General features: G+C 36.6%; 1 protein-coding gene across 1 annotated transcript in view; it reads right to left on the bottom strand.

Moving 5' to 3' along the window:
- The window catches only part of BTBD9 (BTB domain containing 9), a 116529-nt gene that overhangs the window by 22901 nt on the left and 66566 nt on the right, over positions 1-27062 (bottom strand). Inside the window, exons 8-10 of the mRNA XM_066546546.1 lie at positions 24231-24340; positions 14871-15060; positions 7784-7891 (exon numbers count right to left, since the gene is read on the bottom strand). Of these exons, the coding sequence (XP_066402643.1) occupies positions 7784-7891; positions 14871-15060; positions 24231-24340 (408 nt within the window). The remainder of the gene's footprint in view (positions 1-7783; positions 7892-14870; positions 15061-24230; positions 24341-27062) is intronic.

Raw genomic sequence — 27062 nt, 5'->3', positions numbered from 1 at the left:
TTTAAGTATGTGAAACAAACTGACAAAACATTATTCTAAAAAAATAGACCACATGGCACACAGCGCAGAAGACCTCAAAAGATGAACTTAAAGATACAGTAATTCTTTGACTTTGTGTATCATGGTTATAATCTGTCTTCATAAAAACATTACTGTGAATAAATCAATGGCTTAATACTGCATGAATCTCAATGCAAAACATTTGTAACCCTAAAGATCATACCTGTTTAGGCTAGCATAAACAAATAGGTACTTTTCAGAGTTTTGATGAAATTAGGTCCTGAATATCAACAACCAAATTAGGGCAAACCTCTTGATTTGACATGTTAACTGACTGGCCTCCTGTCAGTACAAGGAGATGTCAACAGCTGCTGTATTGTTTAATTATTTTACCTGTAAGAAAGGCCTACAGACAAAAAAAAAAACCCTTACATTCTAGTTTATTTGGGTATCTCTTATTCATTAATTTATTTTCTTAAGCAACAATGAATTTCAAAGTAAACAAACATAGCCACAAAACAACAGTTCAGGTATTAGGCATTCCTTTCTCATCTCAGGCAGATAAATGGGCCAGTTTCACAGGAGACATGTACAATTTGGATAACTTTTTTGTAGTAATACTTATTCATACAAGTGCTGAGAGGGTGCATGCATGCCTACATGCATGTGGGTATATGCATGCACACACAGACATCTTCAAGAGAGAGAATTTAAGACTGTGAATGCAAGCCAATGTACTGCCACAAGAGAATAATAATAATTCTTGAAAGTAAATGACCGTTTTGATTTTTTAGTTTGAATAGAGGACTATGCTACAAATATTTTACACATACTGAATTGCCTTTTCTTCTTAAAAGTATTTTTTCTAGATGGCAATAGCAATACGTATATCTATTCTGAATTTACCAATTTTTGCTGGTCTCCAAAGAGACATTCATGTCTTTGCTGGCATAGGGGAAAAACTCAATACTTAAAAGAAACACGTAGTGATATTGTGGGTATTATTTGGTATTGCTTATTTTCTCTGAGGCAGAACTGAGCTAATATCCAAATTGATGTCAGATTTACTGTGGTGTTTTCACAACTCTCCTCACAGCAATGTGCGTGAAGAGGAGCTGAGACCATGGCAGTCACAAGGCAAAACTTTAATGAATATGGTACATGCAGAGCTGTAGTGAACAAGAACATGGAAAAACATTTAAGGCAGAATAGGACACTGCAGTGTGCAGCTCCTTGTTACTCTGTTGAAGGCTTGTTCAAAAGCTCCATGTATATTTGTGGCTGAAAAGCAAACACGAGGAACTGAAGGTAGAAGCGGAAAAATAGAAAAGACAAATGAACAATTTGAAAACCTTGTGATCCTGAACTGCTGCTAAGAAATGTAACTTTAAAGAAGCCAGATGCTTCTTCAATCAAGCTAGAATAATCTAAAATAAAACTAGCAAATGAAATGTTAGATGCAGAAATTCTACAATGCTGAGAGGCTCCTAATGCTCTAAAATGGAAACTCTGGTTTCTCTCTGTGAAATCTTAATTCTTTGTGCTTAATAAGACAGCACTGTGAAGCTGGAGTCTTTCTTCTTTCCCCTTATTAGAATAATTCGAAAATGTGAGCATATAAACACAGGGAAAAATATGTACTTCAATGCCTCTATCATGCAGGGCTTAAAAGCTCAATAATTACACAAAATGACCCTTTATATCTGTCTGACTTGTTCCAGTAGGCATTATTACCAGGATAATGAACAGACTAATGAGAATTCTTAGTTTATTTTTGTGAAGTGAGACTTGAAATTGAGCTTCACAGTGTAGCAATTTCCCAGACATCTTGCTTGAATATATTTCATTTTGTATTGTATGAATGTGGCCACAGTGAATTCGGCAACCCTGGAGCAGGCATCTGGATTTCAGAGAGCTGCTGTGAAACTTGCTTCATGTGAAATAAATAGGATGAATCACAGTTGAAATATACTCCATTGGACAGAAGAAGAGGTACAAGAAGAGTTTTGCTGTGAAATTAACTTCATGTCAAATATGACAAAGTATGGTCAAAAAATCTGCTTGACATCAGAGGTACAAGAACAGGTCCTTTTGTCCTGTTCTACCTGGCCACTTGGGAGGCTCAGGCATGAGACAGAATTAAGGACTACACAGAAATCAGGAAAAATGTTTTCTCATTCTAGGTATGACAGGACAATAGATGCATGCAAAACTGATGGGAAACAACAGAAGAAATGTGATGCAGGCATACAGGCAGTGGGAAAGAGAGCTGAGAAAATTTCCAGCCATTTTACTATGCAAGAAAACATTTCTGTGGAAGTAGTTAAGGAGAATAATGATGAATGAAAACTGATGCAAGGGAATTCTAGAAATGGGATCATACAGTGAAGTGCAGGAACTAGAAGAGGACAGGAATAAAAAACTGCTGGGTTTGTGGTTAAATATAAGACACTACAAATATAAGTACATAATGTGCCCTGTGCAGGAAAGATATTCATACACTTCAAATATTATCTCCATAGCAGAAGTAATAATCATATCATGATAGATATTAACCTGGTTTCACAAAAATATACCCAGGGAAACAATCCCAACTTGAGTTTGCTACTATTATTGCTAAGAACATAGCAATAATAGTAGAATTGTCTAGAAATCCTCAGACAACATGGAAAACACTTCTGTACATCAGGAAAGTGGTTTAGGACTGTTAAGTGCATGATCTAGATCTCTCTAGATGTTCTTTACCTGTGAATTATCATCAAATAAAATACAGTAGTGAATGAAAACTTGAAATGCACATAATATGTCATGAGGAAGAAATATGAAACAGTAGACAAAAGCAAAAATCTCAAAGTTGAAAATTATTCTGAAAAAAAAATCAGAAGACAGTTAGTAAATTTTGATAATAAATTTTGCATCCACACTCCAAAGGTTGTTTCATGTGAAACTATTGATTAGATTTATACATGAACTACAGAAAAAAAATTTGAAGGGAACTGAACTGAGAATTGAAATAGCTATTATACAATAAAAGCTCAATAAGCAATGGAAATGTAAAATTAAGTTTGTAAGCTTTTACAGTTTTGTAACAGCAGAACATTCTGAATAACAAAGAACTAAAAATATATGTATAATGCAGTATGTTACAAACCTGGAAATCAAGTAATGCCTGCCATGAGAAAATCTCAACCAGCCATACAGACAGTTGATACAAACTGCTTTAGAACTGTCCATCTAAAACCAATATTCATTGTCTCTCAAATTCCATCACAGCAATAGACAGAACATACTATGCCTGCTGCCAAGGGATTAGATCCATTTCATAATAACTACAAAGCAGAGAACTTTGAAGACTGATACTGAGTTGATGAGCACCGTGATAGCCTGCTTAGTATTTGTCTTTGCAGGGTTTATTTTATCAGAAGTGTCATTAACTCTGAGGTCTGGTTCTCCTACTGGCCTTTGGTATCTTTTGTTTTTCATTTGACTTTCAGACTCTGTCAGCAAATTCTCCTAACAAGTGCAAGTCTCTGTTGTTCAACACTAACAGGCTCAAGTTCACTTATCATAAATGTTTTTAAAAATAGAAGGGAACATGACTGTTTTTCATTACTGTCATACTGTGTAGAGAAAAACAGCTTATTGTGGAAAAGAAAAAAAAATAGCCTCCACAGAGCATGTGAAAATTGTCAATTACACAACCAGTATGCATAAATTGGCTTTCACTTAGGGAAGGTACACAAGCTTCCTCTGTGAAGATAACAGACATCCAGTTTTTTCTTCAGCCTTTTAAAACTGGGAGAAGAAAAGGTTAGGAGTAGCCTGTCACTTCCCGCCTTTGAGCACTGAATTATTAATTTACACAAAATACTACATTAAAAATGCCATTAAAACAACCTAAAGCAGCACACTGAGAGTTTAAAGGGGAAGTTCATGCTTCAGTAGTCTGCCAAAACCAATACACGCTCTTTAAACATAATTTAATTTTTTTCTCACAGTTTTTTCTTCCACTTCCCGATTATCAAAGGTGTCTGTCAAGGTCTGTGTTCAGCAGACAGTTCATCCTCCCCTTTGTGCCAGCAATTGAGCAAAAATTATTTGGAGACCTCACAGAACACTTGCAAGAGAGCAGGCTAATGACTTCCACAGTAGTCTAACTCCACTGCAAGAACAGGTAGCCATAAAGCCAGGCAGCAAACAGTGAAGGCAAAAAGTCTTATTCACAAGAAGAAGTCGTACCCACACATCTTTGAAGACAGGAAAATGAATAGGAAATATTACTAGTAATGCAAATTTTCTCATTGAATTATTCTGTCTTTTCAAATGTGGGCCCCTGTGAAATTCTCCCACGTTTTCACTACATCCACTTTGATTTTCTAGATTGGAAAGCAAGTGAGTTATTTTTCTTCAGTCTACAGCAATATATTAAACACAGAACTAATGCCAGAAAGGCTAACCTCAGGATTTCAAGACCTTATCAATCACTTATATTGCACTCCATCTCCAGTATGTATATTGCAGTCAAGTGGGCAACCACAATCCCATGGAAGGACATACCTACTTCTTATTTTCCTTAAACAAAGACACAAGTCTAAGTGAAGACAATTTTTACATCAACAGAGGATTAGTTAATTTCAGGCTGGGATGTCAAATATTCATTAAAAAAAAATAGGATTTGGCTGAGATAAAAAACTAGCTGCAAAATTGGAGCACAAATTAGCAAAAGATTTGTTTTGTTTCACTCAAGTGGAGAGAGGAGCACAACATTCAAAACCATACAGGGAACAAAGAGATGAGGGTACTGTTGTTTCTATCCCTGTATGATCTAGTCTGGTTAATAAAAATTGCCAAATGTAGGCATTACAACTGTCTACCTAAACCTGATGTTGAGTCAAACCCAAGCACAGTGCTTCAGTTTGATCATTCCTTTTCCTTGGGGAGCCTGTAAACCAGCAACAGAAGGTATTCAGAGGCAGACTAAAACTATCAATGTAATGCTAAGAGGAAGGACAGACAGATAAAAAAGAAATCCTTTGCATCCAGCAGGAGTATCTTCACTGTTACACCATGATAGTAAACCAGAAAACTGTACCACCTCCACTTTACCAGCATCTGTTAATTTTGGTTAAGATCCAAATCTACCTTTTCTATTTGTTGTCACTGTTAAAATTGTCTGAAGTGAAAACAAGTTGTTTGTTTTCATGGCAACTATCCCCAGGTTTTCAATTTGAGCTTTTTTTTTTAAATTACAGAAACTAACCCAAAAAATAGTTCTTCACCAGTCATAGGCAGTGACTGGTACAATTTTTCCCTTTTCATTAAGAAATCTCTACCACCACATTGAATGTTTACCCAACAATTTTAGGTGAGGGCCTTCATTCAGCACATGAGCCACTGAATGATGATGTCTCTTCTATTCTACATTCCACTATTTTTAAACACTAGGAGTATGGCTTTTTTAGATCATACTGTGTTTCAGTATTTTTCAGAAAAAAAAAAATTAGTGTGCCAGTACTGTATGTAATTACACACTGTATGAAATGACAATGCTCTTTTCTTTACAGACCAGTCCTAACATTTGTGGCATGTGGCAGTAATATATCATTTTATATATTTAACATATTTATTAGAGAAAAAATATTGAAACTATGGATATTACTGCATATATTTATATGATACATATACTTGGTTATCAATCTGCTGTTACAATTCAAGTAATTTTTTGAGCTGAAGTAACTTCAGTATTTCTGCAAATCATACCTGACTGAAAAAACCCAAGTCTATATTTCTGATCATAAAGGCAAGACATATAAATTGAATATAAAAAATGCTATCAGATGCAAAGAAATCATGTGAAATTTGATGGCCAGTGAATTCTGGTAGCTTCATGACCAGGTCTTTTTATCTGTTTAAAGCAGATACAGACAATGCTAGGACACTCCGTGTCTGTAGACTTCAAGAATAAAGACTGGCATAATGCCAGCTGACTGCACATCTGTCAGAGCAAGAAGTTAGGCAAAATGCAATTCTTTAATCCACATGAAGATTGTTCATGCAGCCACAGCTTTGAGAATTTCCAGAGTATCTATGTTGTGAATCAAGATTTTGAAGTATACCCAAAGAAGGTAGCTATCTTTACTTTAGGGATGTATCTTTATTTGCTCAAGGCTAAGGCTTGGAAAATAACAAAAAAAGCAAAAAAGCTTGGTTTGAACATGGTGAAAAGATATTTGAACTGGGCAGTCTATCAGCAATTTCACCTACACTGTGCATACTTAAGCAAGTGCTCCTTTGGACTGTTAAAAGGCTTTCAATATCAAAATGTAAAAGGAAAAAGTGCACAAAGATTCCTGATATCTCTTTCTCTCCCTTTTGTGGTTTCAGCCTTTTAGTGCTCCCACTGCTGGAGGCAGACAAAAAGATGAGTTTTATCTATTACGCTGAGATGCCTTTGAGAATGAGTGAAGATTTAATCGTTCTCCAGACCTGCAGGCAGAACCCAGGTTTTCTGCTCATCAGTACCCCCCCTTTACAGGCATTGAAAGGACGTGTCAAGTTCTCCTTCACCAACACATCCAGAGTGCACTGTAAAGCATTTGAGTCACACTGTTTGTTAAGAGATGAAATATAAACTTTAGAAAAACGTGTGTCAGCAGCGCTGCTACAAAGGACTGAATAACTCTCTTGCTTTATGTGACAAACTGAGAATGCAGAATGTCTCTGAATTTGTAAAATCAATTTTGTTTTGGTTGGCACAAGTAGAAGATGGGTGGGGCTGGCCCCATATAAGCTGATGACTTGAATTTTGTCCAAAGAAAGAAAGCACATCTCATGGAAAACTGACTCAGGGAAAATGTAAGATTTTTATAATTCTGAGCTTCCCAGGGGTTTAATCAGGAAATCACATCCCATCAACATTCACTGAGTGCTGAGCATACCTGGCTTCTGGATATGTAATATATGAATTTGCAGACTGTCATTTCAGTCTTATGACCAGCATCTAGATCTTTGCTAGGAATTTGAATCATCATCACATGGTTTAAGAAAGCTCTCAGCACCAAATTACTCATCCATACTTGGGGAATGGATTTTATCAGCAGAAACTGCAGTAAAGCCAATGGAGAGTATACAGTTGGAAAGTATTCGTGCCTGATTGATTTTTCCTGATTTAAATATTCAAATGTAAATGGAAGTTTTTCTCTCTTCTTGATCTCTGCTTAAGGAGCACTCTTCTTCTCTGGAAGGGTGCTTTTCAAAAGCAGAGTGTTCAGTGCATAAGTCAAGTACTCTACTTTTGAACAGAGACAAGATCAAGCTTTGTCAACCGTGTGGTCTATTATGATTTGGTCCCTACCCTCACTCTCCTCAGATGTGATACAAGACAATGATGAGTTTTGGTAAGGGAGAAAGACATTTGAGTAGCAAAATCCTTTATCAAGTATGCTCTCTTCCCTCTCCTACCACATTTCTCAAGGCAGGATGGTTTGACATCCAGGGTCACCATAAACATGTGACCTCCAGAAAAACACAGTTTAACTTGTAGTGATCACAAAACCAAGGGTATAGTAGGCAGACTTTTTATGAATGAAGAATCCAACTGATTGTCTGAAGATCCAGAACTAATCTTAAGAAATTGAATCTGAAAGTGTTGCATTAATCCACAGGTTATGCAATGATCATTCTTTTCACAGTAATATACATAAGTAGTGAACAAAAAAACCCACCAAAAATCCCAGCTTCCAGTTCTTAATTTATGCAAATGAGTGTAAAAAACTAAACTCACTTGCAGGAAATTTTTGTGCGATCCACCACCATGGTCCACTGTTGCTGATTTGTTGAAACCTCAATGTAGTAGCTGTAGCTCCGATCATCACAATCCCAAAGTAGCAACCTACATAAGAAGAAGTTTTTGAGATGTAAGTTAAACATCAAACCAACTTTTAAATTTTTCCAGCCCTTTATTTTCTCCACTTAATCCTTTCTAAATGTAACTGTTTCTTATGGAATGTACCTATAACACTCAACAAAGTCTTTACTGTTTTTGCCATCTCAAACTACGGTGTCTCCATTCTTATTATCCTGAGGCCCGCAACAGACTCACAAGCTTGTAATAACCAACTTATGTACATTAATCTATTAAATTCATCCAATTACTTTTAACTTATTTGCCACATGGAATTGCCTTCTTAATAAATGATGCAAAGATCTGTTTCAAAAAGACAGTTTAGGAGAGGACAGAAAAAATAATTAGGTGATTAAAAGGATTATGCTGCCTTCTTAATTGTATTTTATTTTGATTTTGGAAAATATATCAGAAATATATTTTTTAAAAAGTAAGGAAATGGGAATTCCCAGTCCTGGTTCATCAGAAGAAGAAGGAAAAAAAGGCAATAAATTGTTAAACAAATTGCTAAAAAGGCAGAAGAAAAAGAAAAACAATAATTCTAACAAACATGCACTCTCTTCAGGAAGGGCACTAAGTGATATTGAATAGCCTTTGATTTCCATACTTGTCTTACAGAGAAGAAGACCTAAAGCATCAGGGATGGCATTTAGCTCAAGTATTATCAAAAACCATATCTGGGAAATGTATCTTCTTTACTTTTCTTTATATGGGCATTATCTCCCTGTTATAAAAGATATCTGGCCCAGAACTGGACACAGTACTCGAGGTAAGCCTCCCAACACCAAGTACAGAGAGAAACATCCTAGTCCAGGCCTTTCTTTTCAGCTTTTGAAATCTCAGTGTTAAAAGTGGAATTAGGTCTAGTGGCCAAGCAGATTTAAAACAAGTTCTCTAGATGCTGAATGTAACTCATTAATATTATCAGAAATAATATGCTGTCAAAAGTAGCTTTAAGAAGCTAAATGAAAACACTTTCAACAGAAGTTTTTTAGCACATATGAATACTGTCTATTTGCAAATTAAAAAATTCAGAGTTGACTTAGTAAAAATGAAGAGTTGTCTGTGGCATCATAACAGTCTTAAAAAAACATCCCACACCCCAAAACACAACCACTCAACTTCAACACCTCTCCTTCATCTGATTATCCCCATTCTGCTTTTCTACAGCTGAAAGGTCTTCAAAGACACCGAATGAAGAGCATTTTCTTAAAAAAAGAAGTTTACTGATTACAGTCCTCTTTTTGGTAACTGCTACTAATCAACAGGTCCTGAATTGATTTAACATTTATATTTAAACCAAGTCTTCTAAATCATAAAAAGAGGAAAAATAAAACCATTCATAAATTTGTTTTCCTTCAAAAAGTCTATCAAAATGTAGCTAATTATGCTTTTCGATAGAATCCTTTTTATCATGGTGACTCATTGCTGTTTCCTTGATCCATGTTTTCAAAGCTATGATCAAGAGTTTAAATATCAGAAGCACACTGGCGACTGTAATTTCAACTAACAATACCATAATTAAAACACAGCTGGCTTGGCTTTAAAGCAAAAGTCTAACAGGACATATTTGTTCCTTTCAAAAAATATATAATTGATCTCTTCCAAATCAACCTCATTAAATAGGTTTAAAAATCATATGGTTTAGAATTATTATAAATCAAATAATGAGTGAATTAAAGTCAGCAGCATCTTTCCCAAAGTGACTTTGCATGAATGCTAAATGTAGATTTCTGTTTCTTTGATACTTCTGAAGGAAAATAAAAAGTTATTTCTTCTCTAGTAGCTTTTTAGGAGAAAATCAGGATGTAGACTGACAGTAGAACTTACATGGAATTTACTCTGCTTGAAATTTCAGGTGACAACTAAAATATTCACCAGTGCACACTGAGCACAAAGGCCACTTTTTATGACAGGCACAATAATCTTTGTGACACATTACAGGCAAATTACCATGCTGAACTTTTTTAGCAAAGCTATGCTTTGCTAAGATGAATATTAATTTGACCAGAAAGAGAATATTCCACTTAAAAAGTCAGAACTATACCCATTGGAAATGCGTCTGTTTATGGCAAAAGCCCCTATGTTCTTAGGACTTTCCATATTGAAATAAAAAGTTAAATTAGCTCATTAGTGTATGTCACCCTCAGGACTGAGAAAGAAAAATTGAATGAAGATTTATCCAGCTTACACTCTGCAACATGTGAGATTTAAACATATTTCTGTTTTGGGTATCTGGAGCCTAAGCCTGTGAATCATTTAATATGACATTGCTGTTTACATCACTTGTCCACAATGCCTTACTTTATAAGATAAAAGCTTTTCAAATATGAATAAAACTTCACATTGCAGGCATAGGAAAATGATTATATTGGCTACCTGTTACAGGAAAAAAAAAAGCTGCAGTATTTTTAAACAGTTATGTCCCTAAATGTCATGTGTTGCCCTGTGATTGAATGTTCTGCATTTCTAAAAACATTTTCTGCTGTCTGTACTTACTTTTTATTTTTAAATTTCTGTAAAAAAGATTGTCACTGTTTAGTTCAGACTGCTATATAACTACATATACTCAAGGTGCTAGCAGAAAATCAAACAATATTAGTCATGCACCTGACAGGATGACACCTGCTTCCTGAGTACTGTAAGTCACTACAGAGAACATACAGATAAATATTTGACAGTCCTGTGTTCATAAACCACTTGCATACTTGTAGAAACCTAAACGACAGAAATTAAAATATGAAGTAGCGACACATCTTGAAAGAGAAAAAGAAAGAAAACCCTTCCACATGGAAGGAGGTTTTATATACAATTGTTGCTGCATTTTTGCCTCTGGTTGTCTATAAACCTCTTCAATTTTCTGCAGATATTTATGTTTCAGTAGTTATCCTGCAAGAAACCTTCTTCCTTCCTACAAAGATCCTATAAAGGAGACAAAATTTCTGCCTATTTTCTAAGTGTTCCTATGATCATTCATTCTGAGTCATGATTTTACTCTCAAGTCAGGCAAGCACAGAAAATGAGCAGCAAAGAAAGAAAAGCTTCATAAGTGGAAATGGTATGGAAAATCAGAAAGCATAAGATGATGATGTATATGATGATGGTATAAGCAAACAGAAAATACATTCAAGTTCACTGATGCTGTTTGTTAATTTATGGATTACTCTGAAAACGAAAAGCTATCAATTTCATATGACCATTAAAGTCTTCAAAAAGATTAAAGTTGGATACATAGTTCTTGTACTTTTCTAAAGACATACTTTTTGTCTTCCTATTTATTCTAATATGAAAATCACTATGGTATAGAATTCCATCTCTACCACATACACTCTAAGAATTATTTTTTTTTTAATTGATAAGAAAAATCAGCCAAAGACTGTAGCATAATAGTACTATATTTCTATTCCAGATAAATGCAAGGAGAATTAGAGAGAAAGTCACTGTGATACGGCAGCTGCTGCAATATTCACTTTTAGCCATTTAAAAATTAAATTATGTTTACTATGTTACACACATCAGTTGCTTTCTTTCTGCTCCTAATTAAATACGATAGCATTCTGCCACTGATAAGGGCCTTTTCAGGGACTAAAAGTAGAAAGATATTTTGTGTCCAGACAGGCAACTATGTGGAAAAAATACCTAAATTAACAATTACTCTGTTAACTGTTCTGAGAACTAATAAAAAACAAAACTCATAAATATTTCTAAAAATTTCTTAATCTAAAAGACCGTATTTAGTAACAACTGTTTAAAAAACCCCATAGGATCATAGAATAGTTTGGATTGAAAGAGAGGGATTGAAATCTCCATGTTTTCCATGTCTTCTCCACTAGAAAATAGTATTGACCTATGATGGTCATTAGACCTCTTTCAGAATTTCTGAGTAAATTTTAATGTGGAAGTCAAGACTCCAAATTTATATATACATAACATATACATAACAACATATATACATATATTGAAGCACACACCCTGTGCAAGAGACTGGGGAAGCTGGCTTGTTCAGCCTAAGGAGGCTTGGGGCTGGGAGGAACCTAGCAGCACTTGTCGGTGTCTGAGAACAGCTTATCACAGGCTACCCAGAGAAGTTGTGGAATTTTCTGCCTTGGAAATTTTAAGACCTGTGTACATGAAGCCTTGATTTGGATGGTCTTTTTTCATAACTGACCCTCCTTTGAGAAACAACCTGATGCTAGATTCCTTCTTCCTCAAGTCCCTTTCAACCTGAAGGGTGCTAAGATTCTTAGACATTGGAATGACTTTGGCAGAAAGCATGCATACAATATATATTCTTGAAACATTCAACTCTGCATTTCTAAGGCATATCTGAACACCAATAGTTCTTCTGGTCTTTTTTCCATACTCAGAATTTAGTTGCCATGGTAACATATGTCTTAGAGGCTCTCTCCAGTGATATTCCCATTTCTATAGACTAAAAGCAGCTACTACCTTTTTTCAAAGGTTTATGTAATATTTACCCCCGCTGTAACAAATATATTCGATGGCACATTTGTGTTTCTGAACCAAAAAGATACTTTAATTCCTAATTATTCACTTAAAATCCAAACCCATGGGTATAATGACTCAGTTTCTGAGGGCAGCAGAATTAATTCATTCTGTAGTCATGGTGTGCTGCCAGCCTAAAGCAAATGCTCCTGGAATTTTTTTCTATTTGGTGGGAGCATGAGATCAAGGGAGTTTTCAAACAAGCAAACAGCAGGAAAACAGGCAGTGACTACAGTTTCATCGGTTGTGGCAGACATTCTGTTAACAAAAAAATTTCTTGCTTCCATAAAGATTAAATACTAAGACTTTTTGCTGTTGTCTAGGTTTATATATGATTTGATTTCTGTACAAAACATAGATTTCCTGATGCTGAATAAAGAGACCACGGTCATCATCTTTAGCAGTGCATAACACAGAACATGTTCCAGACCCTTGTCAAGGCTGTAGATGCCACAGAGTGAAACTTCACTTCCCCACTCCAAGGGGCAGCTTCCCTTGGCTTCCTATGACCTGCAATAGACATGGCTCCAACTCAAAACCCTTGTTCTTCTAGGCAGTACACAAAAAAAGGAAAAATGACATGCTGCTAGCATTTCTGTCCCTAGGCAATGCAGGTAGTCTCCTCTGTGAGAAGATACCCCAGACTATTATGTTTATTACTGTTATTTTTGTAAAGCAAGCTATTAATCTTGGTTGTACTATAGATGCAGGGAAACTGACATAGAAAGATGAGATTCTGAACCTCTAGCTGTACAATTCAATACCACATAAATCATTAAATGCCTATTAGTTTTGAATTATGTAATGTTTGGGTTATTTTTTTAATTTGCTCTACACACTTGCTGATTACACAGTTACCATTTCTTGGCAACCAAAAGTTTAATTCACCTAACACACCATTTAATAAAGAGACTTATTAAAAATCTTCTGCACAAGAATAAACAATAGCATAGCATTTATTATAGGAATTCAGTTTTTTTCACTAACTGGAAAAAGATGGTACAATGCATCAATTGAAGGATATATAATTGAAGGATAACAATTGAAGCATATCAGAAAACAGTAAGATAGAAAGACAGAGAAACTGAGAAACAATCCATTCTAGTTAGCATATTCTTCTCTTCATCTTTTATATGGCCAAAGCCTTGCTGCTAAAAACTGCTACTTAAGTTTAAAATGCCATGAAAATGATAGCATTACATTTTCATGTACCTATTTAAAGAAATCTGAGTACTGCTTGTTTTTCTACTTGAAATGCAATATTTAATAGAATATTAACAACACCAAACTCAAATGAGTGTGGAAAGTTGCCAACCACACTTACTCAACTTGTTTCCCACAGTGAGAACAATGCTGGACTTGCATTATGCGTAACATCTACAGCTTGCATATGCACAAAACACTACTTTTGTTGGGTTAGGGATTTGCCTGGATAGCTGATGTCAAATTCTTATCTTTGGAGTTTTACAACCATCATAACAATGCTATAGGCCAAAACCAAACCACACAAAATAGAAATTGGCAGCTATAAAAGAGCTTTCAAATCTCACTTGGCAGCTCTTAATAGGGGGAAGGCACTGAGCTCCTAGAAATACATATCTACGTACATGGTCTCTGTTTGCAAGCCAATACTCACCTGGGATTTCAGCCTTTGATCACTGGTACTCTGAACTTCAGAAATCTTTATTTCTCTGTCACAGAGCATACAAATTAAGTCCCTGACTGCACAGTCTAAATTTACAAAGACCATTATCCCATTAAGACAACGTTTTCTAGAAACAAACATCCCAAACATTAACAGTCAGAGAATATGAGGTTGGCAAGAATATTTTTCTTTTCACCTGTGAAAAATCCGGCTCTCCTATCTATTTCCTAGGTCTCTACATCAGCCAAAATTTTCATCTGCATATGTATACACACATTTACAGTAGAAACAGCCCAATGAACTTCAATCCAAATCTAAACACATTCATAAATCCAGCCTTGTAAATCAATATTCAGGTTGCTGTACCTTTATTACATCCTCCATGTTTAAGTAAAAACTAGCAGTAATTGTATAGCAGAAAGGAAGCGGGGTTGACTTGACATGATGATTTTCTTCAAGGAAATTGTTTTCAGAATTAAGTGGATAACAGTAACTGCACCTACTTAACCATAAGTGAGACTGCAATTAAATTCTATTATAAAATAAGTATATAACTTTAATCTTATAATTTGACTATTACTACTATTATGCCTTTGAAAAGTATTATTTTCTGCAATTGCACTCTGTATCTTGACATATAATTCACACATTTAATTTTTAACATGCCTGTTATACTGAAGTAAGAAGCCAAGTGACAACTACTAAACTAGCCCCCTAATTAATGTCATTTCCAAATGTCATACATTCTAAAGAAAATAACTGCTCAGCAAAAATTTCACCGTGGCCCCTAATTTAGAGAAAAATAAATCCTCCTACCGTATTGATCCAATCATGTAGGGCTGTGCCAGCTGCACCACAATGGCTCCGCTCCCAAGCTGGTGGCACGTGTATCCAGAATCCCAGTCGTAGTTCTTCGTGTCTCCATTCAACAAGGCATTGCGACTGCGACTTACACCCTCAATCACACTGGCACAGTCTGCAATTGTTGCCACATTTTCAGTGGGAACTGTAAATTAAAAACACAAAGATGACAGACAGACATTCAGAAAACATTTCAGATGCCAGTGGTCTTTATTGCTGGAGAAGAACTGGTAAAAAAAAAAAAAAGAAAATACAATCAACAGAAGGAAATTTAACTCACATAAAATGAACTATGAACAAGTGGTACAGATACTTTTTATACCACTGATTCCAGAATAGCTTGGTAAATTAACAGATGGATTTCAGTATTGGTGATATGAAAGCACTCTTTTAACACAATTGGGAAAAAAATATCTTGTCCAGCAAAACTTCAGAAATTTTGAAATAATTTCTTCCTATTTTCATGATGAATCCTCCCTCTACTACAACATTCAAAAATGACTAGAACACAGCTATGAGAAATTTCAGAGATAACTATGAGTTTTCAGCATGCAAAAAAAGAGATAATTTTCCATGAAGAGCTAGAATTCTGTGATTTCACTGTGCTATTGGTGTCAGAAGCATAATCTTAAGAAAGCCACTAACCAACCAAAACACCTTAAAAAACGTATGGGAAGAAGCTGTAAGATCATTGCAAAGCAGTAATCCAAGGCAGTGGAAAACAACCAGTTTTGGAAAAGCTACTGCATTACCAAATATACTATCATCTCTGTCTGCTCATAAAAAATTACTAAAATCACCACTTCACTATTCTAGAAATCTCCTGATTCCCCAATTACTGAAAAGAGGCACTCAACAATTCCTAGATTCTTATGGGAGAGCAGGTGTTAGACATTAGAAGTACTTCACTGGGAACAATCTCAATAAAGCAAAGCCTAACACTGCGAACTAAGAGTACTGGCATTGAATTAAAATTTGTCTAGACTTCCTTTTCTTCCTCCCCTCCCTGGGAGCAAAGGAACTTATTTGTGTATTGTGGTGGTTTGACAGGAAATGTGTTTTTTGGGATGCTGTGTTTTTGGCCAATGGATATTCAGACTTTAATATTGGCATTTAACCTGGCCATTGGGACATGGACATACCTCTGAGAACACGGGGTTAAAAGCAGAGCTCTCCCCTGGGAGGGTCCCTCTTGGGTTTCCGGCGGGAAAGATTTCGGGTCTCTCCCCCGGCCCAGCTGCTGGCTGGGCAGGGGGAGGGAAAAGCCATGTGGCCGAGAGAGGTAGGCCTGAGCCCGGGGGTGGAAGGGTGGAAGAGAGAGAGAGAGAGAGAGACACCGGGAGCCATCGGGCAGCCCCCCCTGAGAGACACAGAGAGAGAGAGAGAGGGAGACACCGGGAGCCATCGGGCAGCCCCCCCTGAGTGACACAGAGAGAGAGAGAGAGAGCCGCTGCCTGAGACTGTAACCTTGAAGCTTGATAAACAGGGGCCTGTGCCGGCAGCACGGCTGGGACGGAGAAGAGGGGGGGGTTCAGCCGGCCGCTTGTAGGAGCTTTTAACCCCTTTTTAGAGAATGAGAACTTTACAGATCATTGACCTCTCCTGGAAGATAGAGTGAAAGATGAGGAAGGAAATGGGCCAGTGTGAGAGAGGTCTGGGCGAGTGAGAGATAGTAGAAGAATAGAGAAGAATCCTAGTGGGAAGAGATGATGGAGTAGCTTTTGCTGGACTCTTTTTGTACAGCCATGGACAGACCCATGTTCCTTGTGATACAGAGACTGCATTCTAGGGGGAGGCAATGGCCTCAGAACCAAGAGGGTTCAGTGTTGATGCCCCTTGGCCCCAGGGGGTGAAAAATATGGGGGGGACAGGTGTCCCAAAGGAGAGATTGTGGGGACAGGTGTCCCAAAGGAGAGACTGTGCCTTTTTTGGATCGGGACAGAGCATCCTTAAAAGACAACCCTAGAAGCAGCTCTGGTCTGTGTTCAGTGGTGAGAGCACTGGACATGAAAAGGAAGAGGTCACGACGGCAGATGTACTCCGGGCAGTGCCACGAGTGACACAGAAACACACGAGGCTTCGACTGTGTTTCCAGGGGAAGCCCATGGTACAAGAAGGACTCCTCTCCTCTTGATGAACTGAGGATTGATTGTCTAAAAGGTGCTGCTGGACCGAGAGTTGGTGATTTGAGGAACAAATGTATTGGGTTGGAAATTTGGTGGGGGGAGGAGGAAATGCATTTGTGAGGTTTTCATTTTCCCTGTGTGTGTGTTCCTTTTTATCTGTAGTTGTAGAGTAGTTAATAAAGTTCTGGTTCTTTTTTTTCCCTAAGTAGGAGCCTGCTTTGCTTATTCCTGGTCACATCTCACAGCAGAAACCAGGGAGAAGGTATCTTCATGGGGGCACTGGCATTGTGCCAGTGTCAAACCATGACATGTATTCATTTTATATAAACGTTAAAGCATCTTTTACATAGAGCTCGTTTTTTTTTTTTAATAGGAAGAGGAAGCTATTCCAATCTTGGCAAAAAAGAAAATGAGTAGAAGAGTCAAAATCAATGCTCCTATTGAGGCTCCATGGCACATTCCAGACACACTCTGAGCGAAGTGATTAATTGAATGTAGTGCAGCTCAGTTCATGCAATATTTGGCCTGCGTGCCCTCTGAGCATCATCCTGCTCCTTCTCACATTTAGATTTCTGCACTAATCCATGACCCTCCTAAGAAGATGTTACCCTGATTAATCAAACTCCTTAAAAACTTTACAGAAACTGTCTTGGTGTGGTTTTAACATAATTCTGTGGTCTTCCCTACAACAGCTAATTAGAAAGTGACTCTGACTAATTGAAGTGCGCAGAAAGTGCGATCCTGTTCCTTTTCCCCAGGGGGTCTGCCACTCCCTATTTTGAATGTTCATTATCTTTTATATACGCTTCATAAATTTATTAAAAGTACCATCTGGTGGGGACTCTTCTGTATTTTCAAGTCTTTTGGTTGTCTTTCTTCTTCCCATTAGAATATCCGCTTCCATTTAGGTCACTTATTTACAAACAGAAACTGTCAAAACCAACAGTCTTGTTTCTATTTTTGTTTCCTTTTTCTTTTTTTAATCTACCAGCTATCCAGCTCTTACATAATGTCAGAGAAAAGAGAAGATTACAAATACAATTTTTTTTTCCTATGGTTCATACACAACAGTTTTGGGCTGAAAAGTCTGATTTGCTTTTATGGAACAGGAAAGACCATGTGTTAGCAAAGCAAACACATTCTGTAAGCAAACAAAAGGAGAAGATGATTGAGGTTACAGGACAGCAGCATCAAACAGTTATTAAAACTTACTTTCTTGTCTCTTTGTCTTATACTGAAAGAGATCTCCCAAGATAAAAATGTACCAGAAGTGTGTTGTAGCCTCAGTCATTTATCACTCCTTAAGCTTGTTTCTCTTTGTCTTTTTAGCATACCTAATTTTTCACAAGAATTTTTTTTTCCCCTGAAGCACTCTGAAAAAAAAGTAATTGCTGCTGCTGCAAAGTAGCTTCCATATCTGAGTGTGGACTACTTCCTTTTATCTCTCATTCTGGACAGGTCAGCTTTTGCTTTCTGTCCATCCACTGTGACTTCACTACAATGTATGTGGGTGGGAATATGAAAGAAAATCCTCAAATAACTTTTTGCAACACAGAAAAGAACAGAACAAAGTGGGTATTTGTACTGGTTTACAAAACCAGCCATTAGTAAACCTTAAAGAAATTATGAAAATAAACATACATGGGAGACAGCAGATCTATTCCATAGTCTTATTTTATAGGAAAGCAGCAATTTAAAGCATTATGGACTGTTGAATATATTTATACTGCACTCTAGGCAATAGTCAAAAGTTCTTTGCTTATGTGTCATCATTGCAACAAAACTGTTCATTTTAGGGAATTCTCTTAAGACACAAAACTATCATTGTGAAGAAAACTATAAACAAGCAATTACACTAGAAGAAGCATAATTTTATTTTAGTTAGTAAGAAGGAGTGATTTTCTTCTCATGATTATATCTGTTAAAAGCTTATCTTCCAATCGTTCAATTTTTAACTATAAAATTGCATTCATTCTCTACTTGAAAACTACTAAACTGACAAAAGTTTCCTTCCTGGCTGGTAGGACAATAGAAAGCTGAGACTAAAGAAAAAGAGAATTAAGTATGCAAGGATTATTTCAGAGTTTGATCATATTGTATTAAAGAATTAAAGGGATAATATGCATTTTGCTCTCATTATTTTCCACATGCCAAAAGAGTTGTTAAGTCTAATCTTTATTCAGTATATGAATTTGCCCTTGTTTATTTGCTACATGGTAGAAAAAATAAGAAATCTACAGACTTTTCAGTTAATTAAAAGTACAGCCACATGCCCTTTCATTCAACATAGTCTTTCTTATTTTCTTGAGTTGAAACTTGCTGATGAAATTACTATATTTAATTTGAATCTTCAATTAAATTATTCAAAGAAATCAAGAGCTAAAAAAATATCAACTTCAAACAAATTTCAACAGTATCTTCACCTGTTTCAGTGAAAAGCCTTCTGCAAGCCATATTTAGCTGGAAAAGAAAACCCCACTAATATGCGTTTTTGTCCAACTGTCAGAAATTGTATTAGAAAAACTTCAGAGAAGGCTGATTTTTCACTTGATACTTGCTACAGTTTGTGATTCCTAATCCAATAAATTAGAACAAAACCATTCAAGTCACTAGAATTGGCCATACTTTTCATTGCCAACTAATTGGCTGCTACAGGGCTCTTTCATTAAACATTGTGTCTGCAGAGGGCTGTCAGAAATATCAGTTGTTTTAGGAAGTGTGCATCCCTCCTTGTGGCACTGGAAACAGACAGAAAAGGATTAAAAAAAAAAAAGAACTGGAACCACATGAACAGATCTCTCTCAAAACCAACCATGTGGCTATCCTTTCTTGCAGAAAGGGGAAAAAAATCCTGCAGTATTTAGATTGTCTTCAATTTTTCATAATTTCCTAAAGCTATGTCTGCAGCAGAGCTGAATTATACTGCTGGGTAAGCCTGCATTGTTTCGGAAAATGTGACCCTTTTCAAAAAGGAATAAACAAAATATGATAGCTTTGTGTGGAGTCAACAATAAACTAGACAAAACCCAGCATCTTTCACTGCTTCCTTGGGGAGAGACAAAGTCATCTTTTACGAAGCTGAACCACACACTAGGAAACAGATATGACTGGTTTCTCCCTGTTACACATTGAGTTTTGTTTGTTCTTTTTCTTTTTCTAAATAACTGCCAGAGTAAAAGACAAGTGAATATTTATTTGTATCATTTTATCCCTTTTTAAACAAGTTCTCCTAAGGCATTGAACAGCACACAAATGAAGGTTCATGATGATTCCTAAGAACTGAACAGCATTCCTCAGAGGGTGACCAAAGGACATTCCAATGTTTTTACATCCATCTTCTGCTCTTCACTCATTATTCACTGTTCTCTCTTTCATGTGTATTGTACACATTACAAGACAGCCTGATAGACTGAGATAGACCACAGACCAACACTGCTTCATGGAAAAACCATCCACACTGCACTCCCAATGCCCTTCACCAGGCTCAAAATCAGAAAGAAGGTTGGTCAAGCCCACATAATCCTTGACTGCCCCTTAGCACTGAGTATTGATTAAAGGACACTGAGATTATAATTTTTTTTTTCCATTTCAGGCAGAAAAGAGGAATTTTTTTTTCCTCTACTAAGGCGCGGAAAAAACTCCAAGAAACCTAAAGAGGCCTTGCACAGAAGCAACTCTTTACCTCTTTTTGACATTTTGCCACTGGGCAGATTAGAACATTTTACAATACATTGCATGACACCAGGTACTGCTTCCAAAGCAGTATATCTCTTACTTGAGAAAATAATCTTTTCTTTTGAATTCTAGATTATATAGTAATGGCTTAAGACCATTCAAAACTTCATAAGCAGAAGTTCATTATAAGCAAGCACTATGATTGTCAGATTAAAGAATATTTGCATCCTTTTTAAACAAAAGAGTTATGTTAATATCATGAATTTAATATGGAAAACTGCTAACTTACACACTTAGAAATAATACTATGCCAAAAAGAAAAATACATCTCAACCTTAACATCTGCATTAGGGAAATAATTTCATATGATTACATTCCTTTCTGTCACCTCATTTCACAAGACAACAAACTGTAAACCAACACTTAAACACCGGGCAGTGCTATGAAGAGCATTTTCTGCTACTTTTGCTTCAAAAGTACTACTCAGCTACCATTGTGTTGTGTTAGTACCACATCCAGTATTGTATAAAGTAACTGTATAAATCACCTTCCATATTGACTTTTAATTGTAGTATGTAAAGTTAGTAATTTTTCAGTAAAACCTTGTAAACAAAACCACAACAACATAAAATTGTTGTTATAATGAAGCAACACTTCATTTTTATTATTTGTTTACCAGCCTTCTAATCTTCACTGTATGGTGATGGCCATCACATAGATATTATGTACCAGTAGTAATATATCTGATAAATTACACTCTTCACATACACAGCTCTCTGATCAAGTTGAGTATCTTTCACAAAAATTAAATAAATAATTTCTCAAGTCTCTATAACATCTCTAACCAAATACCTCAGAGGCCTCATTTCTTTGGAATGAGTTTTCAAATGACAAATCTTCACATCTTATCTTTAGTGTTGTTTTGGTAGAAGTAGGGGGTCACTAAGTCTTTTTGAAAAGACCTTATGGCCTTCTAGGGCTGACCAATACTTCATTTTTTAAATAAAACAGAGTATAGAAACAGCAGCTGTGTTTTTTCTAGGCTAATTTAATAAATACCACATTTAATAACATATGGGATAAGCAATGAACCCAATGAACTGCTTTTCAAGGGTTTAAGATGAAAGTTTCTCTACTCAGTCAAGCTTAAAAGCAATCTGCTCTGATTACTGCACTTTCTTATATTTCGTTGATTTTTCCTAACTGCTTTCAATTCATTTTATCCTATCTGGTCATTTCAGAAGCAGAAACAAAATGACAAATCCTCAACACAGTAATAAAATAAATCTGTGCCAACCCACTGGTACTCAAACTAAGTTTTTACACAGGTAGACCTCGGACTTGCAGTCTGCTTGATTGCAGAAGCGATACAATATAGCACCTTATGGTAATCACCACATTGAAAAAAAGCATTGAAGAGATATAATATCTCTTTGTTGGATCAAAGTTGCTGAGAATGTTTTTAAATAAGCAATACTAATGGCCAAAAATTCTGATGGACAGTCAGAGGTGTCCATGCTCCATTTCACAACTGGACTGGCCTCAACTAGTCCTCAAATCTTTCAATTTCTATCTTTCTCACCAGAAACTCTGCAGGGTCATGTATACAACTGCTGGTGCCTCACTGACAGTTGGAAGACTATCCACACCCCACTTTCAATTAACTGCTCCTCAAATTCTTACTTTTAACTTTTACCAATTGAATTGACTAATATCCCTTAAATATAAAAAGCTGTGTAAACCTACAGGCCCCTCTCTTTCCTTACTGTTGATCACTTGAAATGACTTACACGTATAACATCTTGACTGACCCACACTGAAGAACAACAAAGCTGCCCTTGATTAACAATCATCATTAACACCAGAAACCCTCAGTATTATGCTGCCAAATCCTATTCACCTGTAAGATTCTACAAAACCATTCTCTCAAACAGAGAATTTTTAATAAATCCATATAAAGTCTCCATCCCCTAGATTACCTTTGAAACTTAAGAAATGATAAAAGATATCTGTTTGTCTCACCAGAATGATCACTCCACCAGTAAAAATAATTGAGTCTATGAAAGATGAGTCACTTTCACTATAAGTTCACTTACACAAACATCCATGGATTTACTGCCTCACCTACTTATGATCAAACAATCTTTGTGTTAACACTCAAAATTATTTAAGTCCAAAATTGAGTGTTTACTAAATAAGTTTGATCATCTGAAATCAAATACATACAAATATTTGTACACACTAACTGATTTTGTATGAAGTTTTTAAAAACTCATGGCTGGCAGTGCTAACTATGAAATTCAGCTCAATGGTTTTATCAAATCTGAGATACTTTGTTTCTCTGCTAAATAGCTTACTGAAGCGAGATACTTTCTTTTAACACAGTTCTTCCTTACTGCTTATTCTATTTTGAAGTCAATAGCAATTGCATTGCTGCTTGCACACTGCCTAAAACAAAGGGAAGGCTTTTGATTTGCCTTTGTATAATGCATGGGGAACAGGCTGGAGAAATTTGGTCTTGGTTTTTCACAGCTAAATATTATAGCTTTCTCAGAGAAAAATTTGAAGTGAATATGTCTTACTAAAAAATGTTCCTTCTCCTCCTATTTTGAAAACTGTTTTCCCTTCCATCTGTCATGGGTATATATTTAAAATTTAAATATATGTTTAAAACCAGCATGAACTCTGAGAATTTTGCTGAAATTCTTGATTTTATGCCATAAGTAATAAATTTTGGGAAATCTGCCCTAGACAACTACTCAACACTCTCTCTCCAGTGAACTTCAGGATCTGACTTTTGTGAGTTTATATGGAAGAAAGCACAGAAACCACCCCATTTTAACGATTTAAAAAAATAAATATTAAATCTTTCTGTGACACATTTGATCATTCAGTACCATTGATCTTTAGGGGATTTTACCTTAAGTAACATAAAGGTACTTAAATCAGTGCTGTATAAGCTGCCCAGAGCTAAGAGTGCTCCATCAGCATGGTGTTCTGAGAATAACAGCAGCATAGCTGATATAATGTTCTGCCATGGCTAAGCATGTCTATGACTCTTTGGGGGGAAATGAACACATGAGAGTTTACTTCCAGCAGTTGTAACCAGGCTGTATAAGAGGCCCTAAATGTCCAAATCCATCATCACTACAATAAATAGCTGTGCTTAGTCCATTCTTGTATAAGAGTTCAGGCTAACCTACTGGGAGGCATGAGCAACCATACTGTGACAGGCAAAGAAAAATCACATTGCCAGCACTGACTGACTCAGCTACAAGTGGCTTTGTCAGCAGCGGTTGATTTGAATTTCAGCATTCCCGCAGCATCATTAATTAATCCAGAGTACAGGAATTTCATAGAAGTTGTAAGGATTAGCCAATTAATTCTATGCTTACAATACTGTTTAACTCAATTTAGAGATTTCTGGATGGAAACAGAAGTAGAGTGCAGTAATGGCCAGCTTTAAAAGTGTTTACACCAGTTCATAAGAAAGGAAAATGGTTTTATCTCTTACCTATCAGACCTTTCTCAAGGGTAAAGGATTTGTTCGTGAACATGCATTCAAATGCCACAATATGGAAAACTTTGTTCACTGTGTTGTGGGTCCCAACAATTCGAATATACCTATAGGGAAACAAAAAATGGTAAACAGCACAAGTTAAACATGACCAACTTCTGTGCACTTAAATATAATTGATTCAGTTAGACTATAACATGCAGACCCATAAGAACTGAGTAATTGCTTAAAAAAAAGAAAAAGGAGTAAAAAAGAATATCAATTTCATAGCAGGTTTGCATCTAGTCCAGCATTTCATGCTGGCTCCAGTGCAATTTAAGAAGAAAAAACAAATCTTTAAAGAGATGTGGAATCTGTTAAAAATGTTTCTGGATTAATTTGCCAAGAAAAGCAAAATTAGGGACCTTCTGTTTCTGAAATGGTCTGTTAGTGCAAATACATGTTCATGGAGGTTTTAAATACTAATACTAATAATAACAGTAATAATAATAACAACAACAAAAACAACAGTAATAATCATCCTTTTACGAACAAATTTTCAGCACTGTGAAAAATGTCATACAGCCAGGACAAACGCAAAAAAGGAGTCAGGCTTTTCTTCCAAAGCCAAAAATCAATTCCATTTTATTAAGACTGTTTCTAATTCTAACACTGGATGTACAGGATATCAATCTCTGTTGGTGTATCTTTTATTAATAATGAAAAAAACTCATTCAAATATTATGAAACAAAGCTATTCTGGGTTTCATGCGTGGTGGTATAACTCACATTTCCACACCCGAATTGCAAATCAAATAGAGCTGCTCTCAAACATTGTGACCTATTCACCTGCTGCATTACCCTGGAGGTTTCACCTTCCATAAACAACCACTAACCTTGATTCAGTCTGATCCTGCATTTTCTGTAGAGATCCAACAGTTCTTACTGTAAATTTTGAAAAATCTCAAAAGGACTATAGTACACCTCTCAACAAATGCTGAACAAGCAACCAGAAAACTACCTAAACCAAATATCAATTACTTCACAAGATGGGTTAGCCACACTTACAGAAAACTTTGTATGAATTTAACTCATTTCAATTATCAACTATCAGAATGTATGAATCTTAGTCTGTCTTTCATTTACATGGTATAATTATATTGGCCATTCACCAACAGCATCATTGTGGCTTGTGTTCTTCATCAGATCAAGTTGAGAAGATACACAGTATATTTTCTAAGATTTTCTTTTTAACAAATAAAACAACCATCATAGCTATTTACTGTTTCCAAATTTCATTTAAAAATTATTTAAATAATCATAATTGGGAACAAAGAATTCTATGCTATTGCCTAATTAATATTAACTCACAGATCAATCAATTATCACAGTAGCAAATGTCCTGAAAGTCATTCTACGTAGAAAAAACAAAGTTGCAAAAGTGGAGAAAATATTTATTATTCACGAAGAAGATGAACCTGTGTTTTAAGAGTAAAGCAGAACTTAGCCCTTATGCTGTAGCTGTGCCAAGTGCCTGTGAAGAGTATTGCAGGAATCTTGGTTGACAGGCAGGCAAACAGGAGGTGTTTCCCCAGACCTGCCCATGTGAACCAGCTGACGTTTTCTTATGAACTCACGACTGTTGTGTTGTGTTGGTAGGTTCTGTTCCCCACATGTTTTGCAATGGTTCTGCCCTGGTTCTCCCTCCCCTCCCTGTACTTGTCAGTTACTCTGGTTCCTCCCCGGTTTCTCTGGAGATTTTCTCTGGAGATCGAGGTATCTTTTTCTAAACCCCTCCCCAGTGCCCTGCCAGTCACTCTCTGCCACCACCTTTTTCTCTGGAAACTTCTGTCTAGGGCACGGAATGATTGGTTCAGGGGCCGGGGCCCCTCCTCCAAGTTGTTATCATTGGTACTTCCCTTATGTCAATTTCCTGTACCCCACTTCCCCCTGCACCCCTATTCGCCTGAAGACAGGCTCCTCCCCTGTAACCCTCTCCCTTTATAAGTTGCTGTAGTCCCTCCCATGTTCTCTTCTGTTGCTGGCTTCCCTGGGAGCTTCAATAAATCTGGACTTGCCCCAACTGGAGAGTGCTGTCTTATTTCCTGACGGTTGTAGCCAGGGGCGGCCTCATCCTCTTGCAAGGAAGCATCACTGCTATAACGCAGGGTGCTCTCCTTAGGCACAGTCCCAAAGACCGAGAGTGGGACAGGGCCCCCCGAGCTGCAAGCGGTGCTGGCCAGCTTGCCAGGACGCTCAAGAAGGCCAACCCTTCTTCTCTCTCGCCGCGCTGCTTCACACGACCACAGTTCAAACCCTAAACACACAGGGAATGTCCAAAATTCGACAATGGTAACTGATCTTGTTCCCTCCAGCCTCAGAAGCACAGAATTCAATTAAACACAGGAATAATTCTGGAATATTTTGAAGTGCACATGGAGCCTGGCTTGCCATAGACACTCCCTTGACTCTCCCAGGCAAGGAAGATATTGATTGAGTCGTGCTGCTTGGACAAAACGCACAGTCAAACCACCAGAGTGTTACTAATGGAGATGTACTTTGACACCCTTCAGTTACGCTTCCCTGCATTAAAGAGCTTAGAGAATAAACAAAGTAACAAGATTAATAGGAACACAAGAAACTGCTTCATAATTAGCTTTAAAAGCGAATTTACTTAGATTTTTTTGTGTTATAAAATTGTATCATTAGATCAAACTTCTTGATTGTTTGTTCAGAGCAACTGGAAGTTGTTCAAATTCCTGTCAGCAACAAAGCAGGTTCACATGACACAAAGTTATCTATGAATCTTTGTGTGATTGCAGAGTAAAAGAATCACAGTCCAATGCCTAG

This window comes from Molothrus aeneus, chromosome 3, assembly GCF_037042795.1.
Source record: "Molothrus aeneus isolate 106 chromosome 3, BPBGC_Maene_1.0, whole genome shotgun sequence".
In the NCBI taxonomy this organism is placed as follows: Eukaryota; Metazoa; Chordata; class Aves; order Passeriformes; family Icteridae; genus Molothrus; species Molothrus aeneus.
The sequence above is the reverse complement of the archived record's forward strand: the minus strand, read 5'-3'. Positions and strand labels throughout refer to the sequence as shown.